We start from the raw sequence: 11,038 nt of genomic DNA, 5'->3' as shown, positions 1-11,038 counted from the left end.
AGAGCTACAGCATTATCTCCCCCCTTTCCCCTTCCCCTCTCTGATTTCTAGTTAAATGCTGAGTTGTCCACTTTCTCTCATTTTTTTCAAAGCTGAGAGAACCAGAGAAAAGGTAAGACAAGTTTTTATACTGATGGACACCTTCAAACAGTCAACAATTTTTCTCTGCCAGTTGTAATAATAATAATAATAATCATCATCATCATGATCATCATCATCATCATCATCATTCCAATGTTGTACCTAATTAATTTTGTATATCTAAAATTTTCTTATTTTGTTTGACGTGCATTTGATATATTTCCCTTGTTTGATATATATATACTTATTCCTTTCTTGATATATATATCATGGATCTTATGATTTGTTTGAGTAATTGAGTCGACAGCTATACACAACAATCTGGAGTGGTCATTTAGGTCACCAATAATAAACTGTTGGCATTAAAAAAAAAGAAAAGTCTATGATATGCTATTCATGCTGTAAAGGTTGAAATCTCCTCGCATTTCAACCGTCCTTTCTCCTCACATTGTAGTCTACAGTCTGCGTCACATAATTCTGCTCACTATCTGCCGCAGAGACAGGCCTCTACAAGCACACTGGACTGATATGAGCCTTTTAACCACCTTTAAAGCCTTACGCTGTACTGTGGCAGTTTCAATCCTCTTGTTGTTGAGGCACATCAGAGGTCGAACGAGATCATCAAGGCACACCATAATAACTGTAAACGATGCAATTATCATAACAGCTGTGAAAGTTTAAATAAATGCCCGAACGTATTTGTATTTATTAAAATGCAACTCTAAAATTATACTACCTTGATACTAGACGATACGTTGGCGTTACCAAACTTTTTTTTTTAAGTGAGTGAGAACTGTCATTGTGGTAAACAGCTGTTTCATCATCCTTAAAACCGTTCCACCTTAAAAACTTCCTCAAATTGCTTACTGGTCCAAAATACACTACAGCATAACGCTGCCACTATTGAAATGAATTCTTAGCAAGATTAACATATATGTTAATCTTGCTAAGAATTCATTTCAATACTCCTCAATAGTCCTCCTTAGGATACATTCTCACTGCCACTGGCTGTATATTTTATGTATTTTTATTCCTGATTCTTGATTTTTATTCTTGTTATTGTTGTTTCTTTTTTAAAAAAAAAATTAATTAAATCTATTCAATTTTACTTATAGCACCAAGTCATTACAACAAAGGGTCAGAAACATCAAAAGGAAATACAGAAGGCGACTCAGACTAAGGACAAGCGAGCGTGATAGTGACTGGGGAGACATTAGTAAACACAGGAGAAGACAGACACTGAGGGTGGGAGAACTAAGATGAACTGAAGGCTAGCCAAAACACACTTTAAACATGACGAAGGAATAACCATGAAAATAAGAATCACAATGAAAATTCAAAAACAAACAGCATAAAATCCCAAACTAGTAAAAACACTTGGTCACAGACCCAATTCTGAGAGGATAATACATACACTTAATACAAATGTAATAAGATGTCTTTTTATTTTAAGAACCTTTTAACAAATGCTTTGAAGAGGAGAAAAAGCAACACTGGCATGCGCAGACCTACTTTTACATAAAACATCACTTTGCATTTTGTCTATTTTCTAAACATCACTGCAGAGCTTCTCCATATCAGGGCTGTAAGAAGTCACTTTAATATTCATGCAGGACCGCAGAGTGTCGTCGGTCAAGAACGAGCGGTGTTTGGACTTCGTACTACCGTAGCAGAGAGACCTGTGGCTTGAGTTTGGCAAGTAGCTGCTAGCTATCTTTCTGGTCTGGATCAACTTATAGCAAAGCGGCGAGCTGGAGAGAGAACGTTACTCAAACTCTTGTTTTTTTTCCTTCTGACCAGATGCAGCTTTCTGAACCATCTTTTCAACATCCTTATACTGATCACTACACTGTGTTTATGTGCTAAAAGAGAAATCATTTGCGTCCTTGTTACTAAAACAGATTCTGAAGTATTTCACTAACTCAGAGGGCATTGTAAGTGTGGCAGTTTGTCTTAAGACAACAACTGTAGTCTCAAAATTTCAAATTTATTCTCAAAATGGTCAAAAATATTTTTCTTAATGTGGCCCCTATACTCCGTCGTATTAAAGGGAAGGTTATGCCTGTAACATTTAAAATTTTCTTAGTTTTATTTTTTATTTTTTCACCCAAAGTTTGCGGGAGCCACAGCTGAGGGTTAAAAGAGCCTGCAGCTCGCAGTCGCCGACCCCTGGTCTAATGTCCGTACCTGCCTCGTACGTTTCCTAGCCTGTTTTTTCAATTGTGCATTAGCCCACAAGAGGATGAATGTTTGTTTGAAAATATATTTGTTGCATCTCACACAAACTCATTGATTTTGCTGTAACATATTTAAAAACACAAGGCTATGCAACACAATAAAAATTTAAAATAAAAAAACCCAACTTATTAAAAATTTACTTCACAGCTTTTAAATCAATTGTAGCCCTTGCAAGCTAGTATCTTAGTAGCATGCAAACCTAGAAAATAATCTTTAACTGAGGGAACACCAGCAATTATAATCAAAGTAATGCAAATGTAGACTTGCTTCTTCGATTCGTTAGGTTATTAAGTTTAAAGACATATATCTATGTGTAAAGTCTTTGTAGTGATTTTATATGATCCATCCTTAAATCTGAGCCTCCATTTCTCTTTCCTCCAGGCATGGACGTCACCTACCAGCAGCCCACCCACCTGGTGACAGCCACCAGCTCTCAAAGTGTTGGGCAGTGGAGCACTGGCCTCTGTGATTGCTGCGCTGATGTGGGCACCTGTAAGTTAACCCAACAAACTCTACAAACAGCAGTGATTTTTGTGAAAGGTAGCAGAGTTTCTGAACTCAGGGGGGAAAAATTCAAGATCTTTTGGTTGATAAAATATCTGGGTCGATCTCATATAAATATATATATAAATATATATTTCCCCTTCCTTTAGGTTGCTGTTCCCTGTGGTGTTTCCCCTGCATGCAGTGTGATACAGCCAACAAACATGGATGGTGTTGCTGCATGCCAGCCCTGGATGGTCTCTGTTGTTGTCTGGTGTCCTGCTTTCTCCGCAAGTCCATCAGAGAGCGCTACAACATCCAGGTAAAGCTCAGTTAGGGAAGCGACAACTCAAATTTCTTTGTTGTCCTAATTATTTGTTTGATGATTCCTTGAAAAATGCTCAAGCTAGCACAAACATGGGGGAGAGTTTCAGTTCGGTGACCACTGGAGGAAGTACAGTCTTGAAACTTCTGCACTGGCTTCATTTTCAAGCCCTGAAGGTTGCTGCTTGGGGTTTACAGTTAAAGCATTTTAAAATCATTTATACTGATTTATCCCAAATCAGTGGATGCTAAACTTTGTATCTGCTGCCTTATATGTGTGTATTTTTGTATTTATGTTCATAACATAAATTATAATGTAGATTTTATGAGATCCACAAAAAGTATACTGAAAATGATTGAAGGTTCCTCTGTGTGCAGATCCTTCCTCCTCACCCTCAAGAAGCTCCAAGCTGTCTCATCAGCCTTATTATTAGCTTATGGGTTGCACTGTAACCAGCAAACTGGTATCTATATCATGCAGTGTCATGAGAGAAGTGAACTGGATACTGCGTTTTGTGACATGTTTGCATGAAAGGAACACATAGAGGGTATAAGGGATTGGGTGGCCTCCAAATTAGAGAAGAAAATCTGTACATCTCTTATGTCTCACTGTAAAGAGGCGAACTGAACAGGCCCTCTTCATTCTGATGCCGATGTTGTTGCTGGTACTGTAGCATTCCCCCACGTTTTACACAGAAACAACCACGGCAGCTGCAAATTAAACCGCAGTAACGCCTGCTGCTTCATCCAAAAAGCATCAGAAAACATCTTGTGCTGTAGCTAATGTCTGCCATTTCTACATTTTTCTCCATTACTTATGGACCAAAGACAGCTCTACTCCATCACACCTCTGCCAAAGACAGATTGGTTCCTTGCCAGTCCGAAATCAGACATTTCTTTATCATGCTGTAAAACTGAGGCATGCAGTTAAGATTACACTTTTTTCTAAAAAATATAAAATGAGAAAAAAGCTTAGACAACTCTTTCCCGTGTCTTCATATGGCTCATCAGCTTATCCCTCTGTGGTCAGTACAGCTCTGCACGGCAATCTCATGCTTGAAAACCTTTTGCTAACATCTTCCTTTGAATACTTTCCTCTACTTCCTCACCAAGTCATCCTTATCTTCTTTTCAGTGTCCGGAAGATGCACCAAATACTTTCTAGCAGTGTTCTTCAACACTAAATCTGTGCTTTCTCAGTCATCTGGTAACTTTGCACTGGGTGGTAGTGTAAAGCAGACAAATTCTGTAGCATTTTCTTATTCATCTTCTTCTTTATTTCTTTGTTTATTTTTCTTGCTTTGCATCTGACTTCTATTGTATGTTGAAACAGCATTAAAATTGGCCAATCCATCTGCGGTGCTGTTTTACTGGGGAAATGACGAGGCTTATATAACAGTGCTTCTCAGTGTTCCAGTGTTACATGACATTTTTTGGTCACCATCTTCATGAGAAAGAAACAAAAAAGAAGCCACAAAGAAAACAAAAAACAGAACAAAACTATTTTGCAGAGGTGTGTGTGTGTGTGTTTTTGTGTGTATTTGTGTGCATATAGAGCTACAGCATTATCTCCCCCCTTTCCCCTTCCCCTCTCTGATTTCTAGTTAAATGCTGAGTTGTCCACTTTCTCTCATTTCTTTACAAAGCTGAGAGAACCAGAGAAAAGGTAAGACAAGTTTTTATACTGATGGACACCTTCAAACAGTCAACAATTTTTCTCTGCCACTTGTAATAATAATAATAATAATCATCATCATCATCATTATCATCATCATTCCAATGTTGTACCTAATTAATTTTGTATATCTAAAATTTTCTTATTTTGTTTGACGTGCATTTGATATATTTCCCTTATTTGATATATATATACTTATTCCTTTCTTGATATATATATCATGGATCTTATGATTTGTTTGAGTAATTGAGTCGACAGCTACACGCAACAATCTGGAGTGGTCATTTAGGTCACCAATAATAAACTGTTGGCATTAAAAAAAAAAAAGAAAAGTCTATGATATGCTATTCATGCTGTAAAGGTTGAAATCTCCTCGCATTTCAACCGTCCTTTCTCCTCACATTGTAGTCTACAGTCTGCGTCACATAATTCTGCTCACTATCTGCCGCAGAGACAGGCCTCTACAAGCACACTGGACTGATATGAGCCTTTTAACCACCTTTACAGCCTTACGCTGTACTGTGGCAGTTTCAATCCTCTTGTTGTTGAGGCACATCAGAGGTCGAACGAGATCATCAAGGCACACCATAATAACTGTAAACGATGCAATTATCATAACAGCTGTGAAAGTTTAAATAAATGCCCGAACATATTTGTATTTGTTAAAATGCAACTCTAAAATTATACTACCTTGATACTAGACGATACGTTGGCGTTACCAAACTTTTTTTTTTAAGTGAGTGAGAACTGTCATTGTGGTAAACAGCTGTTTCATCATCCTTAAAACCGTTCCACCTTAAAAACTTCCTCAAATTGCTTACTGGTCCAAAATACACTACAGCATAACGCTGCCACTATTGAAATGAATTCTTAGCAAGATTAACATATATGTTAATCTTGCTAAGAATTCATTTCAATACTCCTCAATAGTCCTCCTTAGGATACATTCTCACTGCCACTGGCTGTATATTTTATGTATTTTTATTCCTGATTCTTGATTTTTATTCTTGTTATTGTTGTTTCTTTTTTTAAAAAAAAAATAAATTAAATCTATTCAATTTTACTTATAGCACCAAGTCATTACAACAAAGGGTCAGAAACATCAAAAGGAAATACAGAAGGCGACTCAGACTAAGGACAAGCGAGCGTGATAGTGACTGGGGAGACATTAGTAAACACAGGAGAAGACAGACACTGAGGGTGGGAGAACTAAGATGAACTGAAGGCTAGCCAAAACACACTTTAAACATGACGAAGGAATAACCATGAAAATAAGAATCACAATGAAAATTCAAAAACAAACAGCATAAAATCCCAAACTAGACAACACTTGGTCACAGACCCAATTCTGAGAGGATAATACATACACTTAATACAAATGTAATAAGATGTCTTTTTATTTTAAGAACCTTTTAACAAATGCTTTGAAGAGGAGAAAAAGCAACACTGGCATGCGCAGACCTACTTTTACATAAAACATCACTTTGCATTTTGTCTATTTTCTAAACATCACTGCAGAGCTTCTCCATATCAAGGCTGTAAGAAGTCACTTTAATATTCATGCAGGACCGCAGAGTGTCGTCGGTCAAGAACGAGCGGTGTTTGGACTTCGTACTACCGTAGCAGAGAGACCTGTGGCTTGAGTTTGGCAAGTAGCTGCTAGCTATCTTTCTGGTCTGGATCAACTTATAGCAAAGCGGCGAGCTGGAGAGAGAACGTTACTCAAACTCTTGTTTTTTTTCCTTCTGACCAGATGCAGCTTTCTGAACCATCTTTTCAACATCCTTATACTGATCACTACACTGTGTTTATGTGCTAAAAGAGAAATCATTTGCGTCCTTGTTACTAAAACAGATTCTGAAGTATTTCACTAACTCAGAGGGCATTGTAAGTGTGGCAGTTTGTCTTAAGACAACAACTGTAGTCTCAAAATTTCAAATTTATTCTCAAAATGGTCAAAAATATTTTTCTTAATGTGGCCCCTATACTCCGTCGTATTAAAGGGAAGGTTATGCCTGTAACATTTAAAATTTTCTTAGTTTTATTTTTTATTTTTTCACCCAAAGTTTGCGGGAGCCACAGCTGAGGGTTAAAAGAGCCTGCAGCTCGCAGTCGCCGACCCCTGGTCTAATGTCCGTACCTGCCTCGTACGTTTCCTAGCCTGTTTTTTCAATTGTGCATTAGCCCACAAGAGGATGAATGTTTGTTTGAAAATATATTTGTTGCATCTCACACAAACTCATTGATTTTGCTGTAACATATTTAAAAACACAAGGCTATGCAACACAATAAAAATTTAAAATAAAAAAACCCAACTTATTAAAAATTTACTTCACAGCTTTTAAATCAATTGTAGCCCTTGCAAGCTAGTATCTTAGTAGCATGCAAACCTAGAAAATAATCTTTAACTGAGGGAACACCAGCAATTATAATCAAAGTAATGCAAATGTAGACTTGCTTCTTCGATTCGTTAGGTTATTAAGTTTAAAGACATATATCTATGTGTAAAGTCTTTGTAGTGATTTTATATGATCCATCCTTAAATCTGAGCCTCCATTTCTCTTTCCTCCAGGCATGGACGTCACCTACCAGCAGCCCACCCACCTGGTGACAGCCACCAGCTCTCAAAGTGTTGGGCAGTGGAGCACTGGCCTCTGTGATTGCTGCGCTGATGTGGGCACCTGTAAGTTAACCCAACAAACTCTACAAACAGCAGTGATTTTTGTGAAAGGTAGCAGAGTTTCTGAACTCAGGGGGGAAAAATTCAAGATCTTTTGGTTGATAAAATATCTGGGTCGATCTCATATAAATATATATATAAATATATATTTCCCCTTCCTTTAGGTTGCTGTTCCCTGTGGTGTTTCCCCTGCATGCAGTGTGATACAGCCAACAAACATGGATGGTGTTGCTGCATGCCAGCCCTGGATGGTCTCTGTTGTTGTCTGGTGTCCTGCTTTCTCCGCAAGTCCATCAGAGAGCGCTACAACATCCAGGTAAAGCTCAGTTAGGGAAGCGACAACTCAAATTTCTTTGTTGCCCTAATTATTTGTTTGATGATTCCTTGAAAAATGCTCAAGCTAGCACAAACATGGGGGAGAGTTTCAGTTCGGTGACCACTGGAGGAAGTACAGTCTTGAAACTTCTGCACTGGCTTCATTTTCAAGCCCTGAAGGTTGCTGCTTGGGGTTTACAGTTAAAGCATTTTAAAATCATTTATACTGATTTATCCCAAATCAGTGGATGCTAAACTTTGTATCTGCTGCCTTATATGTGTGTATTTTTGTATTTATGTTCATAACATAAATTATAATGTAGATTTTATGAGATCCACAAAAAGTATACTGAAAATGATTGAAGGTTCCTCTGTGTGCAGATCCTTCCTCCTCACCCTCAAGAAGCTCCAAGCTGTCTCATCAGCCTTATTATTAGCTTATGGGTTGCATTGTAACCAGCAAACTGGTATCTATATCATGCAGTGTCATGAAAGAAGTGAACTGGATACTGCGTTTTGTGACATGTTTGCATGAAAGGAACACATAGAGGGTATAAGGGATTGGGTGGCCTCCAAATTAGAGAAGAAAATCTGTACATCTCTTATGTCTCACTGTAAAGAGGCGAACTGAACAGGCCCTCTTCATTCTGATGCCGATGTTGTTGCTGGTACTGTAGCATTCCCCCACGTTTTACACAGAAACAACCACGGCAGCTGCAAATTAAACCGCAGTAACGCCTGCTGCTTCATCCTCTCTCTCTCTCTTTTTACTCTTCTCCATCCTGCAGGGCTCTTGCTGCGACGACTACTGTAAAATACTTTGGTGTTACCAGTGTGTCTGGTGCCAGATGCATCGTGAGGTGAAGATCAGGGCCAACCTGCAGCCCACCACCGCGAATATGGTCGCCACCTAGGCCATGCGTTGGGAAGTGACTGTTTTATTTTGTGGTTTGCGAGCAAATGTTACTGTTAAAACCAGATGTTAAGAGTTTTGTTGGCATATTAATGTGTTGGATGGTACCTGAGACAAGCTTTCATTGTGACAAATAAAATCCTTCTATTTCATACAATCATCGCTGTCATTATAATTGAATTCTTCTTCAGATTTGAGTTTAACCTTTGTTAAAATAAAAACTATTAAAATGCACTTACTGTCATGCATGATTGTGATAGGTTACCGAATAAGAATATACATCAGAATTGGTCTTTATCTACAAAAAAACATCATAGTGTCAAAAATATTTTGCAGTTTGTCAGTCTGCTGTGCATACTTTGCACCAAGACGCTTTCAGACACGCATCACCTTCCACTTTCTCCTGAGGAGTGGGGTACCTCAAGGACATGTGGCAGGCACAAGTCTGCCGCAGACTTTCTTTATTTAGGTAGAAGTACAGATACCCGTGTTAAAAAATATTCAGTATGCAGTTGTATAAAGGTGGAATTCAGTGAATTAATCTAACCATCATCATCTTAAATGCAAATTAGTCTACTACAGTTGATGTAAACCAACAATGTGCACTGTGCACCAGTCCAACACAGTTTTTTACAGTAAGTCCATCACACTATCACAAGCTAGTCTCTTTATCCTACACAAACTACAGCGCATTTTTAGATTTGAATAACACAAAGTTAGTATGGCATAGTTTGTTTTGCAGGAATATATAATATATGATTAAAACAATGACATTACATGTAAGCTTAAAATACTTTCTAAGCATCACTGATCAGTCCTCACCTGGACCAAATCTACTCTCTCTTCTTCCTCTCCTGTCGTGTCTTTTCTTACCTCTTCCTCCATCTCTGAGTGAGGTTAGCTCTCACTCTTTTCTCCCTCTGTGAAATACAGCAGCCGGGCCTTTAGCTAGCAACACACAGTGTGACAAATTTCACACCAACAGATCGTGTGTTTGCTGATGTTTGTTGCACTGACAGAAAAGCGAAATTTGGAATTATCTGACACTTATAAAAGTGTGCTTCCTTCTCCTTTGTGCTAGCTAGAGTGAAAGAAGTACCGTGAACACAACATACGGATACTCGCACTCCTTTAGGCTGACTTATACTAAATGAACCTAAAGTAACGAGCCTATTTTGAAAATGTAAGGGGCAGAAAATACATGTAGCAAGTAAAAGTAAAAAGTTGTCAGAAAAATAAATACTGAAATAAAGTACAGATACCTGAAAATTCTGCTTAAATACAATAACAGAGTATTTGTGCTTTGTTACTTCCCACCTCTGCTGTCCACTTGTTTAAGTTTTCACACAAATACAAGTTAATTTAAATTTGGTTGTGTTTGAACCTGTTGGAGTGGCACACAGTGTTCTGATCCTTAACATTAAAAACAAAAACAACAACAGAGAGATAAAGGTTGGAAGAAATGGAGGAGCTGTTAATTTAGCTTCATCACCGTCTTCCTACATACTTAATCTGAAGAGGAGCACATTTTATTTCTCCTGGTAATAATGTTGTGACAGGTTGCATTCAGGCAATCTAACAGTCATGGCACAGACCGCTTTTACAACAACAGCTCTTAAACACACTTCAGGGAAACTTCCAGCCATGAAATGCAGAAGGAAAGTGAGATCCCCTCTGCTGAATGGTAATCAACTCAGCCCTTTCAGCAATGATAAGGAGACTTTATATTAACCATGAGCTTTATCAACAACAACTGCTGCAGAGGGCAGTGTTGGCCTGCCCTTCAGTCCTTTATAGTTAAGTGACAGGCTTTCTGTGCTTAACTATTGTTTTTATGTGTGTTTCTTTTTGTTGTGTCATTCTCCTTCTGAATGTAAAAAAAAGTGGCCTTACATTTTTCGCTCAGTGACTAATGCCACCACGGCACAGATGTCACTTCCTAAAAATAACTAAAAGACTGTTGAGACCTGATTAAGCCAGTTAAGAGCAGACAGCCAGAAAGGCGGAGTTAAAACTAATGCTAAATTTGGAGGGAAATCATTTGAGAGGCAGAGGAGGGAAATCAGACACTTTCATTTTAGAAGACATTTGAGTGGAGTGACAGCCATGTGAAAAAAATGGTAGAAACTCACATGTCTTATTAAATGTCTGTTGTTGTGAAGTATAAAAATGATACTATTAATGAATTCCATGCATGATAATAAATCATGTTTTTCACTGTTTAAGCAGTAAAAAACATCCTGTTATCCTTGTATTACCAAATACACGGTGTGTGAAGAGCATATTATTATTTGCATAAACACTTTGACAGATTAGAAACTTCTGATCAG

At 38.0% G+C, this 11,038-nt stretch overlaps 1 protein-coding gene across 5 annotated transcripts; it reads left to right on the top strand.

The window, feature by feature from the left end:
• Positions 1–2,189: 2,189 nt before the first annotated feature.
• Positions 2,190–8,865, top strand: LOC106097030 (cornifelin homolog B-like). 5 transcript variants are annotated; one of them, XR_003219059.1, is made up of 7 exons: positions 2,190–2,275; positions 2,701–2,811; positions 2,973–3,124; positions 4,730–4,791; positions 7,373–7,483; positions 7,645–7,796; positions 8,584–8,865. XR_003219059.1 is itself a non-coding variant. In XM_025905565.1 (5 exons), the coding sequence occupies exons 3-5, from the start codon at positions 7,375–7,377 to the stop codon at positions 8,707–8,709; spliced, it is 387 nt and encodes a 128-aa protein (XP_025761350.1). In that variant the 5' UTR covers positions 4,614–4,638; positions 4,772–4,791; positions 7,373–7,374; the 3' UTR covers positions 8,710–8,865. The 5 variants fall into 5 exon arrangements, 4 of the variants coding, with proteins under 4 accessions (XP_025761350.1, XP_025761348.1, XP_025761347.1 ...); XM_025905565.1 differs by lacking the exons at positions 2,190–2,275; positions 2,701–2,811; positions 2,973–3,124 and adding an exon at positions 4,614–4,638 and having other exon boundaries at positions 4,772–4,791; XM_025905563.1 differs by lacking the exons at positions 2,190–2,275; positions 2,701–2,811; positions 2,973–3,124 and adding an exon at positions 6,867–6,947 and having other exon boundaries at positions 4,651–4,791.
• The last annotated feature ends 2,173 nt before the right edge of the window (positions 8,866–11,038 follow it).

Source organism: Oreochromis niloticus, linkage group LG3 (assembly GCF_001858045.2).
Source record: "Oreochromis niloticus isolate F11D_XX linkage group LG3, O_niloticus_UMD_NMBU, whole genome shotgun sequence".
Lineage (NCBI taxonomy): Eukaryota > Metazoa > Chordata > Actinopteri > Cichliformes > Cichlidae > Oreochromis > Oreochromis niloticus.
This window is presented reverse-complemented; position numbering and strand designations above follow the sequence as displayed.

Bases quoted from the DNA above. Each gene is read 5' to 3' on its own strand.
- LOC106097030 (XM_025905565.1), top strand. From the start codon at position 7,375: ATGGACGTCACCTACCAGCAGCCCACCCACCTGGTGACAGCCACCAGC. The intron at 7,484-7,644 runs GTAAGTTAACCC...CCCTTCCTTTAG, and splicing joins CTGCGCTGATGTGGGCACCT to GTTGCTGTTCCCTGTGGTGT. The intron at 7,797-8,583 runs GTAAAGCTCAGT...TCCATCCTGCAG, and splicing joins GAGAGCGCTACAACATCCAG to GGCTCTTGCTGCGACGACTA.